At 38.5% G+C, this 25,376-nt stretch overlaps 1 protein-coding gene across 8 annotated transcripts in view; it reads left to right on the plus strand.

Annotated features, from left to right (window-relative positions):
* LOC117294710 (kinesin light chain-like) overlaps positions 1-25,376 on the plus strand; it is a 53,280-nt gene that overhangs the window by 25,675 nt on the left and 2,229 nt on the right. For 2 of the 8 annotated variants that reach the window (XM_033777233.1, XM_033777225.1), the window contains exons 9-15: positions 421-660; positions 1,706-1,779; positions 2,849-2,963; positions 3,136-3,354; positions 14,110-14,225; positions 15,741-15,782; positions 25,034-25,085. In XM_033777233.1, coding sequence (XP_033633124.1) covers positions 421-660; positions 1,706-1,779; positions 2,849-2,963; positions 3,136-3,354; positions 14,110-14,225; positions 15,741-15,782; positions 25,034-25,085 — 858 coding nt within the window. Of the gene's footprint in view, positions 1-420; positions 661-1,705; positions 1,780-2,848; positions 2,964-3,135; positions 3,355-14,109; positions 14,226-15,740; positions 15,783-21,380; positions 21,436-25,033; positions 25,086-25,376 lie in introns of those variants that run through there. The other 6 variants (XM_033777254.1, XM_033777240.1, XM_033777247.1 and 3 more) reach the window with 6 other exon arrangements.

The following is a 25,376-nucleotide window of genomic DNA, read 5'->3' on the forward strand; positions in this document are numbered from 1 at the left end:
AAGCAGATATTTTTTCCAAATTCAAAAATCATCTCAAAACATATCTATTTCGTTAACAATAGCCTCAAAACTTTTGGTTGTCTTGTGTCATTGTGTATTAGCAGAGTTCTTGTTTTTTGCACCAGGAGTGTCATCATTGACAGACATGGCGCACTAGAAATGTTCATCATTGTTATTATTATTATTATTATTGTTATTATGCCAAGGAAACCTGATGCAAACATAGGTCTGATAAGCCATATTGGCCCGGGACAGACTTGGATTTGGTAGGGGTAGTCTGGGAAGAAAATCCACTTGTACTTTATGAAACATTTTTACTGGACCAGCAAGATCAGTGAAAAGGACTTGGAAAGGACTTCAAAGCTGTGTGCACTACATGTACTAAATGTTTTACCTTTCTGGACCTGATTGGCTCTTTAGGTGGAATGGTACTACAAGCGTGCTCTGGAGATCTATGAGACTAAACTAGGTCCAGACGACCCTAACGTTGCCAAGACGAAGAACAACCTGGCCTCGGCGTACCTGAAGCAAGGGAAGTACAAGGCAGCGGAGACGCTTTACAAGCAGGTCTTAACCAGGGCTCATGAGCGGGAGTTTGGCGGCACGGATGACAAGGATAGTAAGCCCATATGGATGCAGGCTGAGGAGAGGCAGGAGAAGGTAGGGTTTGTTACATGTATGTTTGTTTTGTACACAATCATAAGGGGAAAAGTTTACCAAAAGCGCACTGTATGCTCAATCTTTTTTTTCCATTGTTGACACCTAACACAAAGACCATTATAAGCTGACAGTTTACTTGCCTGTTGACGGAAAGATGTTTGCTTGATGCAGAGGTGACACAGAACGTTTTTTGCATATTTTGTATTGACGTTGCACCCATTGCTCAAAAAATGTTTTTGACGAGAGAGCACATTTTGCAAATTACATTAAGGGGGCCACTGATTGGAAGTATACTGAAGTTTCACTTGTCTGTTGAGGGAAATCTTTTGACACAGAACACTGTTGTATAAAGTTTACTTCTGTTTTGATGCACATTATATGCTGGATGGAGATAAATCTTGTTGACAGGGAGTACTTTCTGCAAATAACGGCGCTACTGACAGGAAGGATATGTCTGCTGTGATGATGGCGTCAGGTGAATTAGGTCAATAAACACATTGTACAGACCATGTGACCGTTGTTTACTATAAGTGTGATAATGTACATTCTTGGGTTTTCTAACAAGATAATGCACTGGTCATATGGGAAAATCCAAGAGTTCTAAAAATAACAGTTTAACAAGATTTGTGATGTGCCCCCTCTAATCATATTAAAAGTTGAAAACAAGTTAGAAAATTAGAATGTGCAATCTTCATCAGATATATTAAGATGTTTTCTTCCATTGAGCTGTGTACAAATCAAGCTTGCAGGAAGTCCAGGCTCGGTGGCTCTTTTGTAAACATGTGATGTCACAGGTCACATCGTCTATATAACTTCACAAGCCTAAATTAGTCCCTTCACAGTCCATTGACATGATTGGTTTACATCAAAGATGGCGGCCAATGCGAGGGGTTTATAATATCACACATCCTAATGGCTTGTACTTAACATGTCCCATCAGCTCACATCCGCCGTTTGATAAAGACATACCAACAACACTTCTAACATATGAATGTTTTTTTCCTCCTTTTTTGTTTCTATTTCCCCCCTTGTCATTGTTACTTAGGGAAAGTTTAAGGACAATGCTCCGTACGGTGAATATGGTGGCTGGCATAAGGCAGCCAAAGTTGACAGGTACAGGTATATTCCCCGCACATTCCTCTGCGATCTTTATGTAGTCTTGTGTCCAAGTCTGAATGTTTTTGTATCTTGTCCTCGTTGAGTGTTAGATTACAAGTAGGTGGCGGAATATCTCTACTCAGGTAGGCTGTTCATTTTTCCCCCCAAGTGGGGGAATACTTCTACAGCGTAGTTACACGTTTGCATGCTGCTTTTTCTCAGGTAGTGAATATGAGGTACCAGACGATGGTGTTGGGGTTGGGGTGACTTTACTTCTTGTTGTTTTTAAACCGATTATTGTCATCTCTACCATTTTGGCTGCATGTAGTTTCTTCTTCTCAATAGGTAGAGGTAGCTTCTAAAGAGAGTTTGTCAAGCAATTTCATTGAGCTAAGCATATTATGGGGGCAAAAACAATATGGAAATCTTCTAAAATTTTATATATGTCATAATTGCATCAGGGTGGCGTCTGTAAAATGTTCACAGTTTTCAGTGCTTAAGGGATTTGAACTGGCTTCTCATTGAGCGGTCATGTCAGTGATTTAGGGATTAAGACCTACTCTAGAATTGCGGAGGTCATGGGTTCGAATCCCACCCGAGTAATATGTTAGTAGATTTTCCACCCACAAAACTCATGGGTAGGGGTGGGGGAGGAGCATTCAGTACAAAGCTCATTCACACATTTATGTATGGTCAAAACCCAAATAATATTATTGATTTGATTAATTACAGGATTGTATGAAATATTCCGTTTAGGCCTACATGTACTTTTTACTTAAAAGATTTTGTAGTCGGTTTTGGATATTTTCTCTGATTATGGGTACCTTCATTATGAAGAATAGTTTGAACAATGATGGCGCAAGGCAGGGTTAGATTGTTCACAAAGCGGAGAGAATGATCTTAACCCTAATCACACCAAACCCATACAATTTTAGGGTTCAGTGAGTTAGGGTTAAGACCAGTTAGCCAAAGCAGCGATCGTAAATGCCAAGCAAAACACAATATCGCGAATCAATTCAGTTTTTTTTATACGGATCGAAAAAGTATTCTCACTTACTCATTTTTTATTGGATCTTTTCCCACATTGCAGTAGTAGCCCCACAGTGACGACAACTCTGAAGAACCTTGGCGCCCTCTATAGACGACAGGGTAAATACGAAGCTGCCGAGATCCTGGAAGAATGCGCGTTAAGGTCCCGAAAGAACGTAAGTTAACGACCTCCTCTAAATAACTCAAAATAGGGAGTACTGTTTGTAGGTTAAGAGTTCAAGTGATAATTTCGAGCCCTGCTTAAACTGAATGAATGATCTAGACATTGTGTGCCTAAAATATTTTTGTCATTGTCATTCAATTTTTTTTTGTAATCGTAACTTGAAGGCGATGGATGCAGTTAAAGAATCCAAAGTGCGAGAACTCCTGACGAAAGATCTCTCCACCGATGTCCCACGCCATGAAGCCAGCCAAAGAGACCGCAGCAAACACGACCATCGGCGCAGCAGTGGCGGCTCAGGGTCGCGGAGAGAGAGCACGGACAGCGTGTCGTACGAGAAACATGACGGCGCCGAGGAAGTGAGTATTGGCACAGCATGGAATGGGGTGAGTACTGCAGTATTCGTTTGACCACGCAAAGGCACTAGTGTTTGTTCTTTCAAGACGCACAAGCAAAAAAAAAAAAACTTTTCTTTGAGTGTGGTTTCAAAGGGAGCTGTCTTAGAGTACTGGGGTTCCGAGGCAGGGTTTGGTTGGAAAGGGAATAGAGAAGCATGATTTAGGGCTTGGTGATGAGAGCTGTCTTTCTTGTGGTAGCTTAGGGTTTTAGCTTTTCCTGATAGCGGCAGAACAGTGCGATAGATTGGCCAGAGTTGGGCTGTGTCTGATGGGAGTGGCTTTGGCGGTGCGATGGATGTAGCCCATCTCATAAAGCTGGTAATAGACCTTATGCGCTGATGTCATATCAGTAGGGGGCCCTCACCTAGAGGTTAAAAAGCAGCCTTTTATTGGCCAAACATGTGGGCCGCGCATACAAATGTGTGAATTCTTTTTTTCGTCATCCTTTTACCTCTTAGATGTCAATGATGCCAATGCATAAAATTTTGCTCAGCAAAGAACAACCTGGGCACCAGTTATTTCCTTGCATACTGCATGTCATTTTGGCTGGTGTCTGTTTCTGCTTGTTTTTGAAGGAGCAGATTTATTTGCTTTATGAAACTGGTTCCCTGCCAGCTTGGTAGGGGGCAGTCAGAGTACCAGCCGAAGCTCTCATTTTCAGACACGGCCAAATGTTTTGCTTTAAAGCTACGAGTTAAAAATACATACTAACAAAACTATCCATCCTATAGTACATGTACTCTCTCTCCGTCCACTGAAATCATCTAATCCAATGGAATGCATTGTTTTTGTTGATTTTTGTTGATTTTTGTTTTCCTGAAAATGTCCCAAGTTGGTCTTGCAGATAACTTCCTCCCACATCATGCAATGTTTGTGATCTGGTTTATTTGCACATGAGATTCATATTTGCAAGTGTCACTGCATGCCTCATTTACTGCCAAAAAAACAAAAGAATGCATTGATGGAAAAGTTTCCCGTCTTTAAGTTTTCTGCCCCCATTCCCTCAAAGAAAGTGGATGAATGAAGGCAGGCATTCTGTTAGTTTCTTCTGATTTGATCTTTCGCACTGTGTTTGAAATTTACGTAGCACGTCTTGTGTAAAAAGCTAGTCATTGTACCAGACATTATTCAAATCAGACTCGCAAATGGCTTGTTAGAGAGACAGAAAATCTTCACAACAAAGTTAGTACATGCTGTCAGAAGTACTTTAAGAACCTTTTAGAGACAAAAGTGACCATGCAGCAACTGTTTGCAGCCCTGACTGTGATGCACATGCCACCCTCTGCAAATTTTTTCATAGGTTTAATTACACTTTGGTTTTCTTAAAGCCATTGGACCCTTTCGGTACAGAAAAAAAAAAAAAGTTCACAGATTTACAAATAATTTACAGGGTTTACAGAAGGTAATGGTGAAAGACTTCTCTTGAAATATTAGCCCATGAAATGCTTTACTTTTTGAGAAAACGGTAAAACAATATAAATTCTCGTTAGCGAGAATTACGGATTTGTTATAAACACATGTCATAACACGGCGAAACGCGCAAAAACAGGAGTGGGTTTTCCCGTTATTTTCTTCCGACTCCGATGTCCGATTGAGTTTTTTTATATATAAGTTGTGATACACGAAGTGTGGGACCTGGACAATACTGTTTACCGAAAGTGTATAATGGCTTTAAAGTGGCTAAAATGCCACCAGCAGAGAGACCAGCTAAAAAGAAGCTTGTAGTGTGAAAACATAAGCACACATTGTAGTACTCGTAGGATACATACATTACATTACCAGCCCTGTATTCTTTGTTTTTGAAAGGGCAAGGGTACCAATGCATTTTCTCCCTGGTGAAGGGCACCCTTTGAGGAAATAATAAATTCTGTTTGGAGCATTTGAAGGGCACCAAGGCAATGACTAGGGGGCATGGAGGCAATCGCCTTCGTTGCCTCCATAAAGTATCAGGCCTGGTTTTTTAATGTAGCCCGATGAAGAGTGTTGGTCAGAACGATGCAAATTTCGGTGTTGAACATTTTTTGGAAGAAAAAACAGTAGGTGCCCTCCCTGGAATAAATATTGGTGAATATTTTTGGTGGTAGTGGGTAACAGCCTTGCTTTGTGCCACTGCTCTTGTCATTTTCACATCATCCACTTATGTAGATTGTTATGGAATGACAGAATGGCGTAGGCTTCTGTAAAACGCTCTCTGTTCTGGCGACTCTCTCCTGATTCTTGTTTATTTGTTCATGAGAAGAAACTTGCAGTGGTTGTATCGTAGAGTTATATATTAATAGAACTAGAGGGCGCACTTGTTATACATGTACACACATATAAAGGCTGTGAACTTTGCTCTCGAAGAGCACAGCACTTCTAGGAAGAAAATGTTAACTTGCATTGCAATCTTGCAGAGGGCACCAAAGCAAAAGCACAAGTCACCACATCAGGGTGCCATGGGTATCGAGACCTGTACATGTAGGCATCACTGTCACACCATGGGCACGAATCCCATGTAAATTGCCTACAGATGCCCACTTACAAAATGTTGGTTGTGTCAACTGGTTCATGACCTGGTAGGTTCAGCTATTTTCTCAGTTGGCAAAAATCCTTTTTGTCGGGCTTTGTCACATGGTTTTGAACGCCCTCTAGTTCTGATAACTCTATTGGTTTTATCATACTGAGTCATTTGAAATTAACCGCGCAGTATCAGAGATAGACCTACCCTATTTTTGGTTTGGACATAAAACCTAATGCATGTGTTATTTTGGCATGTGTAGAGGAGCTAACATTCATTTATACTCGTTGTTGTTTTAAACATGCTTCAGGTTTTACAACTGGAGTTTGCATATATTCTAACATTTGTAAATGTGTACTGTATGCGGCTACGTTCTTTTAATTCTGATTAATTTGCCATTCGCTAACATCTCATTTTCCCAACTAAATTTCAGCATTGCATCACTGGAGTAGTTTTTAATCTAATTTGGAGAAGCCAATGTCAAATATAATATCAAGTTGGTTAGGAAACAAGGAAGACAAACGACCTACATTTAGCCATCCATTTTTATTTGTTATTAACCCTTTCATTACCATCTAGGCGACTTTTGTCATTGCATAAACAAAAACCTCACTGAGCAAAAAGGTCATTTGTTATAAAGCTCTTGGTTTGTCTGTGTTCACCCTCCATACCCAAGCTTGCCATCGTTTGAAAGAGAATATCAGATCTTTCTAACGATGATAAAATAAAGCAATCCCATCAAATTAGAGTGGAAAGATCCAAAATGTTATGCCAAATGCATGGAGCGCAGTACAAAATATCTTTGAGTTTACAGATGACACTGAGAAAACACAGACAAAGAAGTTGGACATTTATAGACCTATCTCAATGTTCTTTGGATTATATGAAAGGGAATTTAACAAGTACATTGTACATGTACATATAAGAACTTTTTTGTTTCTTATTTCAATGTAAAACTATATCTTCAAAGTAATAATAGCGTTGGTATAAATGGCTTTCCGAGAATTTGTGCTTCACACTTCAGTGGTCAAACAACGCAGTCACCAGCAAATGTTTATGTCAAAACAATTTGGTAATAAAAGGGTTAAGTAGAGGTAGTCCCAGCACCCATATACTTACAACATGCTATAGATGTGTCACCACAAAGCTTCAGGAGTTAACAGAGCTGCCAACTCGACCTGATTCTGCAGAAAGTTCCCTGAAAATAAACCAATCTTTCCATGTACTGATGAACAAATCTGAAAATCTCCTTGGCAAATGTTGGCAGCTCTAGAGTTAACCCTATCCCATCTCAACCCCCCCCCCCCCATCTCCCTCCCCCCCCCATCTCATGCCCTCAATTAAAAAATACATTAATACATTATTTCCAAGGCACTAACCGTAACAGTAAACGTTGCAGTATGAAGCAGTTACAATAACGATATTTGTCATGCTAAGCACAATGAGCTGTGACTCAAAACCCTTGCAGACACGCCACCCATAAGACCGACTCTGGCCAAACAATTAAAGCAACACGCCCATAAAATGTCAAAAATTGACCACCAAGGGCCAGCATGAGGATTTTCACATCATCATATATGGAGCATTTTCTGTATATTCTGATGGAGATCTGAAACTTTTGGGGGACATCGTTCCATTCTCAATGCCAAGTTCTTATTGAAGAAAATCAGGTTAAAGTTTAAAGGTTTTGCCAGAGTCAGTCACATTATTGACATGCAGGCCCGATACTTCTTGGGGCAATTGCCTCTATGCCTTTGGTCATGGCCTTTGTGCCCCTTTGAAATGTTACAGTATAACTGAAAATTTCCCTTAAAAAGGTGCCCTTTACTAAGGGAAACCTGCCTTGCCCTTAGAAGAAGGAAGTGTCAGGCCTGTATATTACCATACACAACTCCTTGGGGCTGAATCACACAACCACACGCTGCTTGAATCTCACACAGAATGCCTCATTAACAAGGCAAAGTTTACCCCCAACAGTATCAATAGACTGCAAGTCTTGTACGTTTTTGAACATTTTGGGGAAATAGCATTGTTAATTTACTTTGATATGCAAACAAAGTGACGCTCTTTAAAGGTAGGGTCATACTTTGGTAATGATTCTGAAAATAAATTGTGTAACTTTAATCCAAAAATCGTCTGCTTGTTAAAAATTGTATGGTTATAAGCATCCTGGCGAATTATTTTCACCTGAAGTGCCCCTGTTGATGAGAAATCAATGGAAGTATGTTAAAAAAAAGTTGAATTTCCAAACATTGCCTGCAGGCGAATTTTGGAAAATTTGGTGGTGCCCGTTTGAATGCTGCCCTCAAACCAGCTATTAGAGACGCTGAACCGTGTTGGGGTGAAAATACCCGAGTGACATTTTTTCCTGTTTTCTCAACAAGTACGTAGACTGAAAACTTTCACAGGTGACTGTTCGTGTTCGATCTCTCTGGACAATTTTTCCTATAAATCGACAAAAATCAATAAAAAATAGACAATGATCCTACCTTTAATAGGTTCCAGTGTTCAAACATGTGCGAACATGTGCTAGACTTGCACAGTCTTTATGCAGTCCATGAGTTTTACTGTTAACAATCATTGCAAGGGTTCTCTCCATTGCAAACTAGGCTAATGTACACCAGGTTTTTTTTCTCCAATTACTGACACCACATTTAACAACTCTAAGAACTGATCCCACATACCCCCTTTGTTACGTCATATGTAAGGGGTCTCTTGTTATGTGCATGTAGTTTTCTTTGCGTGCTTAACTACAAAAACATAATTAAATCAAACATTTTGTCAAAAATTACACTTTTGTAATCTGTTGACAGTGTAATTTCAAAATGTGGGATTCAGTTAAATGAAAGAGGGTACGGCATGTGCATCTAGTGAATGGGTTGTATGCATTTTACTTTCTGCTGTTGTTTTGCTAAAAAGGGAACTGGGAACTGGGGAAAATGCACGCTGTAAACAAAATCTTGAGTCTAATTCACAAAGCTTCTTTGTAAAAGGGGAAGACAAAACTACCCCAAATCATGCCACCGCTGGTCAAGCATACTACAGTTCTATGCCATACACATTGTTAATTCTTAATCATTTCTGTCACGTCTTACATTTTCTTTGCCTCTTTGTGTTTTAATTAATTTCATCTTAACGAGGGAGCCGAGAGATTGTTATGTCTCAGAAATTTGACATCGTGTTAATTTTCTTTTAACAGATACATTTACATACACCTTGGTTCATCAAAGGAACATTGCTAACCCTTTGTATTTTTAACGATTGTTTTTTCAAAATAATTTTTTTTCTTTTTTAATGAACAAGGGCGAAGCTGCACGTTTATGAACCCGGCATTCTAACCCTTCATGAAAAACTCAGAACTCAAGTTTTGGGCTTAAAGCAGGTCTCATTTGTGATGCGATTAAGCAAAATAAAGTTGTTTGTCAACGCATGTAAATTTCCATTTTGTTGTACATTTGAAAAGAGCATAATCTATGCTTGATTCTGTTAAAACCCCATGTTGATACTACCTTTGGTTTATGCAAGGAGAAAACACCATGAGATTTGAGAGAAAAGAACTGAGAAAAGGGGGTTTGAAGTCAGTTGTTTATTAAAAATCCATGGATGAATTTTGTCTCATGCTAATTTTAACCCCTTTTTGAAGGAACTTGCCAATACAAAATAAATTATTTTGTACTGTAGCATTTAAATTTACACAAATTTTCTTTTTGAAAAATGTCACCCCTCTTGGCCTGTTTTGGCGTGTTTTTCCATAATACTAATATTACTGACAAACTCTCATTTAACTTGATCGCACCACATTTGTATGAATTTATCTGACGCATTCTGTTGAGGTTCAATATGCAAACCTTTGGAAAGAAAAACATAGCAATGAAAATAGTTCAGATGATTATTAAATGCAAAGGGGGCAGTGTTTCTTCTGAACATTCAAATATGAGACAATCCATTCCTTCCCTTTCAAATTTGGTTCCATTTTAATATGGTTTCTTTTGTAGGTACTTATAGAAAAAATAAGTAAAGTTAATAACTTTTTATGAAATCAATTTGAAAAACTTGTGTATAAACTGTTGTGGAATTCCTGTATTTGATGTGTGTATTACAAATTGAATTGATCATCCAAATGCTATGCATGTGACACCTGCTCTGGACTACTGTGTACATGTACTATTAGCACTCATGCTAAAACGAAAGTTCTTTTATTTTGTTTTGTTTTGTAGAATTTATTCTTCTTCCAGGTTAGGAGTGTTTTTGTGTTTTGTTAAAATGTTTACGGCTGCACTTGTCGGCTGTCTTTGATTGTTCTATTAACTATGATTTTTTTATTTCAGCGACGATTCTACAAGACATTCTTTTATTAAAAACTGGTGTGAGTGTAGCAAGGCATTGTAAAATGTGCACACGCCCGGTAGCATCAATGCATGCTTGTTTAGTTTATTGGTTCACGTTGCATCTAGCGGATCGGCAGAATTGTTAATTCACCTCGGCATACCTTCCAACTGTCCCTATTTTCAAGGGACCGTCCCTAATTTGGAGAATTCCAAAGTCAAAAAATAGGGACAGTCCCTAATTCTGAAAATCTTGTAATATTAAAATATGCAACTAAAACATTTGATGTGAATTTGGTAACGAAACTGTCTTTCATACTAACTGATGGCCATGATCTTAACTTTCGTGATGTTACAAATGCCTGAATCCAATTTTGAATTATTTTGTTTCATGCCCATTTGTGTCTTTGCGCACATCTACTCACAGACTGTAGGTGTTGGTGCCTAGACACACATCTGGCCAGTGTCCCTTATACTGACTCTGCTATGTTGGCAGGTATGCCTTGGGTGGTCAGAGCAGGTCGTATTAAAATGATGAAATTAATAAATTGGAGCGGCTTCCGTTTCTAATGGAATTCCACTCTGCTTAAATTGGAAGGGAATTCAGAGTTAATTTTGATGCTGACTTTTGTGAACATTTAGAGGGAGGTTCTCTGGGATACAGTGGCTCTGCTCTGAGTTTATTTTATCCAAATCTAAATGGCAAATTTCTTCACACATCAAAGAACTTACTCCATTATAAACCTAATCATTTTCTAATTCTGGCGGGACTGTGGGATTTTCTTAAGCCAGAGGTGAACATTTTTTCTGTTGCTTTATTTGAAGGAAAAAAATAAACAAAAATTGGGGCATGCCATTTTTTTAAATCAGCGTCAAGTCAGCAATTACAGAAACAGATTTTTTTACAAAGCAAGACGAGTTGCTTGGTATGTGGTTGTTAGGAGTGCAACATTTGTCTGGAAATTATGTTGTCTTGCATCTGTCAATTGGTTTTTGTCTTTGTGTTTATTTTGTTGAGTTTAATTTGGTTGAAGGCAGCAATAAGTTGAAAAGAAAGGAAAACCCCAAAATACAAACAAAAAACAAATTATGTTAGTCCGACATAAATAAATCCTAGAAATCTGTTCAAATTCTTTGGAGAGGCTAAGAAACATAAGCATCACATTTTAAAAATATATTTTGGCTGCCCCTTCTCCACAGAGCTGTAATTATGGCTGAATGTTTGTGAGCAAAATTATTTGACTTGATATACGTTGAAAAGCACAGAGATAAGTAGAAGATGATGAAGAAATGTTCAGTATTACATATAGATGTGGGAGAAAACACCCACCACAATCAGGTATAGACTGAAAGCCAAACCCATTTCACTGCATGGGTCTTATCCAGGATTCGAACCAGGGTCGAGGGTCCCAGAACCACGGTTCCGGGCTTGGAACCCTAGGGTCCATGATCCAAATAGGGTCTGGGATTCTAACCAGGGTCTGGGATTCAAACCAGGGTCTGGATCCAAACCAAGGTCCATGATCCAAATAGGGTCTGGGATTCAAACCAGGGTCCATGATCCAAATAGGGTCTGGGATTCAAACCAGGGTCTGGATCCAAACCAAGGTCTGGGATCCAAACCAAGGTCTGGGATTCATACCAGGGTCTGAATCCAAACCAGGGTCTGGATCCAAACCAAGGTCTGGGATTCAAACCAGGGTCCATGATCCAAACCAGGGTCTGGGATCCAAACGGGGGTCAACAGAAAGGCAGGGAAAGAAACCACTGAGCCAATCTAATCCGTGAAGTTGTTTTGCTGTTGACAATGAATGAACTTTTCTTCATTACTCAGAAATGTGAGATTTCTTTGGGTTGAAATGCGATGCAGCCAGCATGGTCAGTTTTTTCTTTTGTTTGAAATCCAAGCGAATGTGACAACAATTTTAGAATGCAACTTTTATGAGTGAATGCTTGTGTTTGTACATGTAGCATGTGCTAAATCATGCTTTGTACCTCCCCTCCATGAACATATATGCATTGTTCTGCATGAACCACAAAGAAGCAAAATTTAAAAAGCTCAACGCAACAAAGCAAACGAAGCAAAGTGCCTGAAATAATTGTAGCTACTCTACATGCATGACAGATACTAACATGCTATAAAGCTTTGCAGTAGTTTTTTTAAAGAATTTATACTCAAAACAACGAAAAAATTGTTTGTGTTCGTTGTGAGTTTAGGTTGAGTTTATGTATTTATGGTAGAGGTATGCTTGTCAAAGGTTTTTGGAATACTAGAAAAAAAGACGGGTAGTGTGTTTTTTGTATTTGCGGTTGTAATGATTGTCAGCCATGTTGTGTCATAATGGTGAACAAGGAACCAGACCTGCTTTCACAAAGGTGTACTTCGGTTGCAGCAAAATCGGATCCCACCATTTGTTGCTGTTTTACCCCTACGAAGATATGCATTTATACAGTCCCTCTGAAGCAAATATATTGTAACTTTCCCAGAACAAAAGTATCACATTTAAACAAAAAAATGAAATTGACGTCATCTTTCAAAAGTCACTCGACCCCTCCATCTTCTTCATTAAGTGTCCAGACAGAAGCTAAACACAGTTTATTGCTCCATGGTTCAGCCCAAACCAACGCATTGTTAAGCTTTGTCATTTAGAAACCCTCCTTGAAAAAAAAAGTTAATTAAATTACATGCTAGATAAATAAATGAGGAAGTCGTGTCTAGACATTTTCTATCCCACTTCTGACACTGTATCTGAGTGCTATGCATTCATATATGTCACTGTTGACATGAGATTTAGATTGCATGCCGACTATCCTACAACTGTTTACTGATCAATGATAAATACACTTTGGCATGTATGGATGCCTACAATCTGATAAATGATACAATGAATTATAAATTCAATGCATGTTGTAAACAATACAGTGTTCAATTTATATGTTTCTCAATATCCATTGAGGACTGACAGTTTGTTTGCTTTTGAACAAACAGTTAATTATATGTAGCAGGAATGTAATTCTTGTAAAAGAAAGGGTGGTAGAAATGTATATTAAAATGTCTCTTTTTGTACAGGTATATATCACAACATTTCTAATGAGAATTCTAGTGTAACTTGATTAAGGGTCAAAAGAATGGGAGACTTTTGGGAAAACAAGGTGGTAACAGACTTCTCCGCTGAAATTATTGTTTTGGGATACGTGAGCAGGCTCAGAACTAGTGGGAATGCACCATAGAGTTATAAATAAGAACTAGCATGACTAGAAGGCGCAATGGTGATGCTACATGTACGTGCACAAACGCGACGGGACCACTAGGAGACATGTGCGCCATTTTGTAAGAATGTTGTACGCCGCGTTGAATATGAAGTGCACGTTGATGTGTGTGTTATGATAACGCTATGCGATGCTGTTTTGTCAACTTAATAAATGGCCGCACACCGGCCGCGTATCGAGGCCAGTGCGCCCTCTAGTTCTTATATATAACTCTGTGGAATGAACCTAGTAAGTCTGCTGCAAAATCGCATTCCAAAGTCTCCCATTGCATGTATTTGCTTTGATTGAATTGTATATATTGGACTTTTTGTTTACAATGACTGCGAAAAAGCCCGCCAAAAACCCTGCAGGTTTCTTGATCATTGAAAATGCTGATTTTGTTTTTCCTTTTCAGGTCATATTTTAATCTCTCTTCCTTCGTTTTCTTTTTTTACTTTCAGCTTGTAGTGCATGAAATAACGAATGCCGCACACTTTTTTCTCTCATACTTCTGCCACCACATTGTTTAGGTTGTTTTATCCGATTGATTGCATTTTTCATCCCAACTCTCTCTCTTTCTCTGTATTAGATTTGTACAAAATCTCTGAACTTGTTTTGGAATGTGTTTTTTGTTTTTTTATCCTGTTCGTTTAAACTTCCCAATAACTTCAGAATGAGAACGGCCTGAAACGTAGCGGCTCACTGTCCAAGCTCCGGGCGTCGGTCCGTCGCAGTAGCACCAGACTCTTGAACAAATTGAAGGGGCGGGAGTCGGAGGATGAAGGAGGGTGCGTATCTGCGTCTGCTCATTGTCACCCTATTAACCCAAGTTTCTATAGACATAGCTTCCCGCCCGTTAAGTCACTGCTCAGGGCCTACAACCCGTTTGGCGCTGGGGATGTTTTTAGTGAACTGAACACTGAATCTTGAAAAACAAAATATTACCTGTAGTTTAAATCCAGCTGTGGTGGTACCTTTTGTGTAGCCGTCAGTGTGCCTGTTGTACACTCAGGCCACGAGATAGAGGCCTTATTGTTTTGCCTTGTAGTGCAAAGTCCTGGCTATGGGTGATTCCACAAACCTCCTGGTTGGGGGGGAGGGGGTCGGGTTGGTTATACATGTGTATTAACATAATCACAGAAAATCCAAATCACTGCACAAAGCCAAGCCAGTCAAATGGTTTTGGCTGAACTTGTCATCTCACCATAATGGGTTCACTGGTAGGGGTTAAAGGCCCGGACATGTTTGGTAATTTCTCAATATAATTGTTAGCATAAAAACTTACTTGGTAATGAGCAACATAGAGCTGTTGACGGTATAAAACATTGTGAGAAACGACTTCCTCCGAAGTCACATTGTTCTTGAGAAAGAGGTAACTTCTCACTTAAATATTTGAATCTGACATGTCTGAGAAAGAATTTCTCAGGCATCTGAAAGCTCACAAATTTTTGGAATAAGGATGTATCTTCTTGCAACTTTGATGACCTGTTCAGCCCAAATGTTCACGGATTTGTTATTTGATGCATATGTTGGGAAACACCAAGTGAGAACACTGGTCTTTGACAATTACCAAGCGTGTCCAGTGCCTTTGAGCTTCAAACATGCAACAGTGCAAAGGAGGTACCCATAGCTAGGGCGTGTATATAACCTTCCCCAGTTCAATCTAGCTAAAGCTCTTTGTCAGTGAATATATAGTTAGTGTAGTGACAGCAGTGTAACAGTGACATATCTCATTACATTACTCTCTTCCATAGAAACTTGTACTTAACTCATAGTGTGGTTTTGTTTATGGTGGATAGTGTATTAACATTCTATTACTAAAAAAAAAAGGACTTCATTCACATTAGACTAAAAGACCTACGTCTGAGCCGTAGAAGTGTAATGAATAAATCGTGTCCAAGCCTTCAGCCATTTTATCTTTAAGCGTCTATTTAGCTATGCAACAATTTTTACCTAATTGGCTGTTAAACAGCATTAACCGATATCTTTTCTACTAATTTTATGACGATGTCAAAAAAGTATAGCTACTTTTTCTTTTGCAAGGACTCGAAAAGTTACCTCCGAAAACTAGAATTTTGCCAATTTCTACGCTTAGATATTTTGCTCTTATTGTAGAAGTTTTTCTCTGTCCTTTTTAAAAAATAAAACCAACCAGTGTGCTTCAACAAGACCGCCTTAATTTTTTTTTTTTACTGTGATTAGTTTTCTAGAAATATTTACAAATAGTAAGAGTTAAGGTTGGATGCATTGGTACTTTTTACTGAGCTGTTTCATGCTTATCTTAACTTTTGCACGACCCAAAGGTCCGACATTTTTGATGATTTTGTGGATATGGTGAAATCGGGGTGAGTGGCTTCGTGTAATGGAACGATCATCCAAGTATTGTGTTGTCATAGTGATTCAATCAAACTTGAAATCCAGTGAAAAGTGATGTTACTGAACATGGAAGAAGCATGAAATTACATTACATTTTTTAAGGGGGTTTGCTTGACAGATTGTTTGTTCTTTCCCATAAACATATTTGAAAAAAAATTCAACTGCTAAACGTTGTTAAAACTAAAAGGAAGCTTAAGTTTGAAGAGAAGAAATACTAACATGAATAAGTTTGATTTCCTAATTTACCCAAGTCATTGTCTGAAACTAGTTGTGTCTGCACAGCGTTGCTAAGTAGTTACCCAAATATTGATGAAAAAAACACAAAACATTTGTTACTCTGAAATTTATTCACATCTGCCCATCTAAGCGAAATTATGGAATCTTTGCAAAACTTAGATAACGATTCATGTGCTAAAGCTCACTTTGAAGCGGGCAATCCCAAATTAATCATCAAGTAAGCTGGACAACAGCTGAATTGTATGTAGAAGGGTATCCTTCTCACATGACAGCAATTTAGCAGGGCTCCCTTGTTTAAACTGTCCAAGGTCCCTAGTTTGATCTCATTTGCGGACAGTATCAACATTCTTGTCCTTTTCACATGAGGTTTCAATTGGTAAAGTTGTGCAACCATGCTAAAATAAAGCAAGGGACCCTTGTTTAATAACTGCCGTCTGAAAGGGCTTTTACAAAAACTTATGCATATCAAAAGATTAAGAACCTTAAGAATACTTCTAACATTACATCATGGAATGATGCTTAAAGTGTAAACACTTATTTGCTATTCGTCCTCTTATTTTTAAGGGATATACTTAAAGTGCAAGTGGGTCATCTTTTTCTGTTCTTGTCGAAGCTTCTAGATTTCCACGGAGTTTCTTCTTCCATGTTCTCTATCTGTGTTTTGTGTGCCAGTTTAGTCAGTTGTCTTTTAATATTGCGCTTGTTGTTGAAGAGACAAATCTTGACAAACAATCTCGTAAATACATCATGAGGAAACTTGTCAACATTTTGTCGTAACAAAGTTTTTTTGTTGAAGATTTTTGAACTGTTTTAGAAGTAGCACTACTATATTTTTTTCTGTGTACGTGTAATTTGTGTGTTGAATGTATGTATGTACATCAGAACAAAATCACACCTTTTTTTTTATATTGAGCACTGTGCACCTTTTGCAAGCATTCCAGAGATACATGTGTTATTATTTTTTTCTCCATTTTATTTCTTGTTATTCATGTAAGTTATTTATCAATCAGTTTCCTTTTGCAGCGATTTCAAATTTGTCTGAAAACATTTTTTTTCTTCTTGCTTGTTGATTTACTCATTCAGATTTTATCAGTTCCTCAGCAATAAGTTATAAGTTTTTTTCTTTTCTTCTAAAAACAATTCTAAACTTCTTTGGATCATTGACTTTCTCACTTTTTAAGAATTAACAGTTAGTTGTAAACGCTTTGGCTATAAAGTTCCATGTGGAGGATCAAACGCAAAGAAGAAGAGTTGAACATCGGAGATTAATCATTAGTTCTCCAAGAGGTTATTTTGTTGTACTTTTTTATATTTTAAATTCAATTGGTCGTCTTTTTGTTTCATGTGGCAAGCTGATTTTGTCTTTTAGAGAATGTTGGTCGGGATGAATGGCCAAGTACCAGATGGTGGATTTTTTTATGTTTGAGATTTGCTGAGGTTACTTTTGAGTTTTGATTTAATGGAATGGATCAAGCGATCTTTCAGGGATGAGATATTTCAGACTTTCTTTATTCTGCCTTGGAAACTGAAAATGGTGTGTTTTTCTCCAAAAAACCCAAGTCTCTTTGATCTACTTCTTGAGCACTGAGGATACCGTTCCCAAAAGCCCCTTGGACTCTGTAACTCAAGGGTTATCAATCGACCACAAAGACAGCAAGGGTTCGTCGCGCCGATCTCCTTTGTCCACATCCTACAGCCTCACGGCACATGTGGTCGATTTCGCTAGGCCGGCCAAGTTAGTTGGCCCAGGATGATCAAGGGCGACCTCTAGGTCTCTTCCAGCCAGGAGCCGGTGCTAGGCCTCTCCTTGATGGTGAGCCTTTTTAGCTGGGATGTCCTCAGCTAGGCGAGCGACATGACCGAAGAAGGCAGAGGGCGGCGGTGAATCAGTTGGTTGATGGGGGGCAGACATGTTCTTTGGGTGACCTCATTGTTGTTGACGGAGTGGAACCACTGGATGCCGAGAATTGATCGTTGACACCTCATGTACCTCCTAAGATCTGGATCCCAGTTTCAGTCGTGTTTTAGTCAGCAGTGTCTCTTGCCCCTGGTCTTTACTTTGAGAAAAATCTGCACTAAAACCGTGTGTTTGATTTCGCAGTATTTTTCCTGATTTTTTCAAGATTTGTTTTCAAAATTTCCTTGAGCATTGTAATTTTTTTAAGTAACCAGCGGGAGAAAAAGAAATACATGTAGTCCACATTGAGTCCAAACCTGTAGATTTGTATTTCTGGTGATGCACTGAGTCTGTTACCCCCTGGAGGTTTGGTGTCTAAAATAAGGGGACTCCAAGCCTGCAAGTCATTTTTCATGAATTTTCAACTTTCATCACATTCCATTCTACAAACTGCATCAAGGTTGTGTGTTTGGAATATTGGTGTTGTCAGTCCATTCCAGTTGAGGTCTTGAACTTCACTCTTGGAGGGGCACAGCAATTGCCCTCTTCTAAGGGGCACTACTACGAGGACAATTGAACATTTGCATTGGAACTTTGCAAAGGGCACCATAGCAATTGCCCTCTTCTAAGGGGCACTACTACGAGGACAATTGTACATTTGCATTGGAACTTTGCAAAGGGCACCATAGCAATTGCCCACCCGAGTGATTTGCCTGAATTCTCTTCTACAAACTCGGGGGAAGTATACAGCGCTTTGTACACATTGGTGTAAGGGTGAAAACAAATTATACTAGAGAGTTGTTTCCCACCAGTGTTGACTTCTTCTTCTTATCGTGTCCACACACTAGTGTTTCAGCCAGAACTGAACACAGTTCCTTGCAATATCGTTGTACTTTGCAAGGTCCTCAGTTTTGCATTCTAGCTCTAGTAGGGGGCATCTCAGGAGGTGCTCCATAGTTCGTGGCTCTGTCTTACATATGCAGATCACGTCTTCAGAGTCTAGGTATTCCCACTTCTTAAGGATACCTACATAGACTCTGGTGACTTGAAGGTTAGTGATGGGGAGTTACTGGAAAACAGTTATAACAGAGCAGTTTTTGTAGCACAACCAACGTCCATACCTGTCAGTGGGCATAGCTCCTGTCATTCATCAGCCATTTGTGCAAGACGTCAAATGATCCAAAAGTGCTCCTGCAGTCCTGCTGATATTGTGTAGCTCTACAAAAAACCTCACCTTTGATATTTTCCGTCTCTCAATTAGTCTCTCATCTCAAGTTTAATGAAATTGGAAGTGTGTGTGTTACAGCTTTATGTTTGCTGAGAATTGATAGTTATCAGGGATGTGATATTTTGAACAGACTTTTATCTTAATTCAGACTTGTTGAACGTTGTTTGTTGTAATTTTCTCTTGATTCGAATTTGCTCCACTAATGATACTGTTCCTGGAAGCTTCATGAAATTTGTAATTCCATGGGGACGATTTCACATAGAGCTAAGATTGATCTAAACTGTGTATCTTTCTGAACTGCTTAGCAAAGTGTGACAGAACAAATCAAATAATATTGGCAACTCATCCTAAGATAAATCTTAGTGCTTTGTGAAATTGAGCCCTGGGTTAATGAAAGGTGGAAATGCCATCATTTCAAAATACTTCCCAAGATCTGTAGCACAATTTCAGTCTTTTTTTTGACAGCATTGACTCTCTTGTTTATTTCACTCAATACTAGAATTGTTGTACTTTTTAACACTTCACAATAAGTTGGCTGTTTGTGGTGGGGCTGTGGAAGGGGGTCCTTTGTTAACTGAAAAGGGTTAATTCATCATAATGGAACATTTTAGGTTTTTCTCATTCGGCCGTTTTACAGTGTCCAAGAAACTTTGTCAAATGGTGACACTGCTGTAATGTTTAAACACATTACACCACACATGTGCTTCATTTTTGAAAGAGCAAGGGCACCAAGGCATTTCCTCCTTGGCAAAGGGCATCATATGATCAAATTGTGAATTTCTACTTGAGCAATTCTAGGGCATTGATCAGGGGGCATGGAGGCAATCGCCTTTGTTGCCTCCGTGAAGTATCAGACCTGACACGACATTAGCTTGATGTCAATGAGGATACTGTTCATCAGCAGTATCTTGAAAACGGTAACCAGTTACTTATTCACATTCGCATTCAAGTTGTTCAGGGGGAGTCACCAATTAGACAAAGTTTCAGTGACACGTACTTATTATTTTGATATCCAAAGCCCCCTCCTGTTTGATTGCTTTGCAAATGCATGGTGTGTTTTTTGAAGCAATAGCAACACTGCATGATGTCTTGAAAAGTTTGGTGGGCATTGTGCATACCTCCCCCGCCCCTCCCCCAGCCTCTTCCACCCTTCCATTACAATCATGACCAACATCGGCCCTAGGCTTTCTCTGAAATTTCAAACAAATGCTCATCAATTATGGTCACCGGTTCCACTACATTGCGCATTAGACTTGTGCTGATACTTGCAACTTCATTATCTAGTTCAAAAAACTGAAATTCTTTAGAGCTTTTAACAAATTTTTGTAACTGCATTTAAAAACAAATATTCATAAATTATGGTCACGGGTGGGTTCCACATCAATCGCATTAGACCTGTGTTGATACTTGCAACTTCATAAATCTAGCTTGAAAAAAATTCTGAGGTTTTGTTAAAGAGTTTTCAATTGTTTTCATAGTAATGGGCTAAAAGAACTTCATGCAAAGACAAAAAACTTTCGTTTTTTTGTAGCTGCTGTCTGAAAATATGTTGAAACATACATAAACTTGATTTTATTGAGGTATTGCACCCTGTGTCAAGCTGCTTGTTCCTGTGTCGTGCATTTTCCCGCATGCAGCACCCAACTAATCGGCAGCAACTGACGTCTTTTATAAAATTTAAAAAACATGTTTTAGAGCAAAGTAACATACCATAGACAAACCGTGAAAGTGGAAACTTGACAGTCCTGTCTGAGCCTGAGAAGATTTGTGTAAGGATGTAAAAGAAGAATTTCTAGATCTGTGATAAGAAAGGATAAGTAAAGCTCTTCTACCACCCACAAATGTTATGGACAGGGTAAATTTCGACATTTTGTTGACCTTCCCATTAAAATTTAAAAAATGTGAAATCAGATACCCAAAAGATCAATTTTGTTATCATTTTTTTATGCCTGAAACTTTTGTAAAAAAAAATTAAATTTAAGTCTGCCCTTCAAACTGAAGAAGTTTGCATGAATTACAAACATATCAAAAAATGCTTTAAGTTTTTTAATATGGCTATTGAAGCCTTGATTGGTTTTTTAATTTCGCTAGTTCTTCGTCTTTCAATTTCGTTCTCTTCATACTTGAAAAAAAAAAGCTTAATGTTATCTCTTTTTGTCTCTCGTCCTATTTGTTTATCCCATTTCACGTACCACCCTGACCCAGTTTGCATAGAAGTAACTACATAGAAGTTTCTAGAAGTCTCTCCGTTCCTATAGAGGTACTAGTATCACCCTGTGTGTCACACCTAGTGTCACCCTGTGTGTCACCCAGTGTGTCACACCTAGTGTTACCCAGTGTATCACATAGTGCACCACCCTCTGTGTTCTCACATTGTATTTTAAGTGTCTCTGGAATGCAATCAAAAGCAAAAGAAAAAATGTGCACCGCCTGGCTTACTTTGCAGGGATTGCTCCTTTAGCTTGGCTCAGGGGAGTCAATGAAATGGAGAGGTTGGGGTGACCTCACCTGGAGCAATATCTGGATATAGTCGGGTTTCTCTAAAATGATGACCAACTATTTGAATGTGCGTACAACAGTTTTGTGGCGGCATGATCATCCATCTTGTATTTTCTACCTTTATTTAAATGTGACTTTTTTATTTTATTTTTTTAATCGGTTACGTATATTTTTTTATTAGGTATAATGCAATTCTATATTTGCTGATAATTACTGGCCGTGTTTTTCAACAACCAACATATTGATCCTGTAAAAAAAAAAAATTTCAAAAAGGAAAGAAGTAACTTGAAACATTTATTCAGTTTAAAAATGGGTATAGTACATGCCTACTGACATATAATACAGACATACCAGGATAAATATACAGGGATATAAGAATCAATACGCCAATAGTACTTCTTGGTAACAGGGACATGTATCTCCACCATGAAAGTTTCAAACCCTACTCATGTACATGATGTCACCACAAACCTTACTACATTACATCTCCACCATGAAAGTTTCAAGTCCCACTTATGTACATGGTGTTATTGTTAACTTTACTAAATGGTATCTCCACCATGAAATTTTCAAATCCTACACATGAACATGGTGTTCTGTAAATCTCGCTACATGGCCGAGCGGTTAAGAGCACCCGACTCAAGCTCTGGTGTTTGATCAGCAGAGCGTGGGTTTGAATCCCGGTTCTGACACTTGCTACGTAAAATTAGGGAGGTAGTGCTTTCTGTTCTACTGGCCAGGCTTCGGATTGCCGATAGGACTGTAAGAGGGGTAGCCCTGTTTCAGCTCTAGGAGTAGGTGGCAACAGCCTCTGAAAAAAAAACCATTGTAGCCCACACCTTGAAGTGGCCTTCAGACCTCGTGTGTCTGGCGACTTGCATACAAAAGAAATTACATCTCCACCATGCAAAGTTTCAAATTCTTCTCATACATGGCATTACCACAAACCTCGCTACATTGTATCTCCACCATGCAAAGTTACCAAGTATATGGTGTTACTACACACCTTACTAGATTGAGTCTCAACTATGCAAAGTTACAAAGGTACAAAGCAAACTCAAGAACTTGGTGTTACAACACAATTCTTACCATTCAAAGTTATGAAACCTACTCATGTACTAACAAACCTCTCCACATTATATGTCCGCTTTACAAATTTACAAATCCTATTTCAATATTACAATCATAAGGGTTATTGCAAGCATTTTGTTGGTCTCTCATTTTCATTGTAGTCTCACAAACTTCATGAGAAATTAGGGACATGTTCAGATTATATGCAGATATAACTTAAAATGGTCGCTAATTGGATTTAAGGAAAAGATATTCATTTAGGAATAGGAGTAAGTCTTGTAATTATCACCTCTTGGAAAGGTTATTTTGTTGTTACATAATAAGTTTCTTATTGAACGATAATGAGATAATGCAGAATTTCTGCCTGTTTGTGTAATTTTTTATATTTATTTGGTCACATTTTATTTTCAGTGGATATATTTCTTTTGGATTCCAGACCGATCCAAAGTGCATGAATTTTCATTTTAATTGTACAGAGAACATTCAGCTGATTGTATATATAAATATATTAAGTTCTTTTTTTTATTATAAAGTATCTTGTCATATTTCTTTGTTTGTTTAAAAATGTGATGATATACCAAGATAGAAACTTTTGCGAGAAATAAGGCGATTTTAAGTTGAGATCTTTATCATTATCCCACTAATCTTTAAAGGCAGTGGACACTATTGGTAACTACTCAAAATAATTATTAGCATAAAACCTTACTTGGTAATGAGTAATGGAGAGCTGTCGGTAGTATAAAACATTGTGAGAAACGGCTCCCTCTAAAGTAACGTAGTTTTTGAGAAAGAAGTAATTTTCCATGAATTTGATTTCGAGACCTCAGATTTAGAATTTGAGGTCTTGAAATCAAGCATCTGAAGGCACACAATTTGGTGTGACAAGGGTGTTTTTTCCCCATTATTATCTCGCCAATTCGACGACCAATTGAGCTCAAATTTCACAGGTTTGTTATTTGATGCATATGTTGAGATACACCAAGTGAGAAGACAATTACCAATAGTGTCCAGTGTCTTTAACAATTGGATGAGAAAGAACTATCACCAGTAGTCATGAAGTTGGCTTATGTTCCTCACGGTCAAATATTTGTCAATCTTTGAGAGGGTCAAGCAAAACAAAGATCAAGAAAAGATGAAGAACAATCGAGCATTTTGACGGGAAAAAAAAAAGAAAAAAAAGAGACAGTCATGTCTCTGTTTCAGTATTTAAGGGCTGTATGGTTTGGAAAACTGGGAGTGCTCTCCGTTTTTCAAACACAGCAGAGTCTTTTTTAAAGGCTGAAAAAAAAAGGTGTACAGTTAAGCAGTTTCAAAACTCCCACAAGTGATTGCCAATTTTGTCGATTATTAAACGTCTTGATTTAAAAAAGATCAATCTTAGATGATGTAGGATTGGTGTTGGTTGTTTCCGTAACTTCCTACACATGTCTGATGAAGCCACTAGTGTAGTGGTGAAATGTCACTGAAAAAGTTATGAGTTTGTTCTTCATTTTTCATCCATATATTGGAATTGGTGAAAATGAACAACTACCGAACTTCCTACACGTGTTCCAAATTGAAACCGTCCAAAATGCTCATTGCTCTTCATCTGATAAATGCTTTGCTTCAATTCTGACTAATAAGTCACAACGGGCCACCTCCATATTGTGTTGTTTAACGTCAAACCTGCAACATAATCCACTGTACTCCTCCAACTTCATGCGAGATATGTGCAGAACTCAAGCCTACATCCGTATGGACTTTTAAAGGGGTAACCCTGTTTCAGCCCTAGGAGTAGGTGGCGACGGCCTCTGAAGAAAAACAAATTGTAGCCAACACCTTGAAGTTTTTTTTGAAAGTAACAATATGAAGGGCATTTCTAGCAAATAAATTCCATAATTTGATCATCATCATTCAGCAAAGACTTGAGTCTGTGGCTGCCTCATCCTCAAATTGTAATGGGGGCGCACTCCTGTAGTCGCCGCCATCACTTGATCTCTTTCAATCCCTGCTCTTCTCAGCTCTAATTTGTTGTTTGACTCCAAACCTGCCAGATATACTTGGTATCGTGAGTTTGGTTTTTAAACAACAGGAGATTTTTCAACTGGAAAACATGTGGATGATGTTGTAGTGTTGAAGTTAATTCCGCCGAAGAAAAAACACAAACATCTGATTTTTTGTTTTGGTTCGACATCCTGTAATTGCATGTGAGTAGTTCTTGAATCAACTAACAAAGCGAGATGTTTTTTATCTGTGTTCTAATTCTAACGTTGCCCATTCCCCTGCCTTCCTCTCCTTGCTTTTTACAGCATGAAACGAGCTAGCTCCATGTCAGTCCTCACCAGTCGGGGAAATGATGATGTAAGTAGACTTATCAAAAAAAGAAATTTAAAAAAAACCGACAACATCCAGAAAAATTTCCCGGGAGAAATCTGAAATTGCTCTGAAAATAAACCTGGGAATAAAACCCGGTTCATATACTTCCTGCAAATGCGAATGCAATGCGAATGCGATACAAAATTTGATGTCACAAATTCGCAATGAATATTTCGCATCAGTTGAAATGTGCTCAACTCCTGCGAAACATCTGCAGCGAAAACATGGCTGTGACGTCAACATTTGTATCGCATTGGCAGGAAGAATGAACAGGGC

Source organism: Asterias rubens, chromosome 1 (genome assembly GCF_902459465.1).
Source record: "Asterias rubens chromosome 1, eAstRub1.3, whole genome shotgun sequence".
Taxonomy (NCBI): Eukaryota; Metazoa; Echinodermata; class Asteroidea; order Forcipulatida; family Asteriidae; genus Asterias; species Asterias rubens.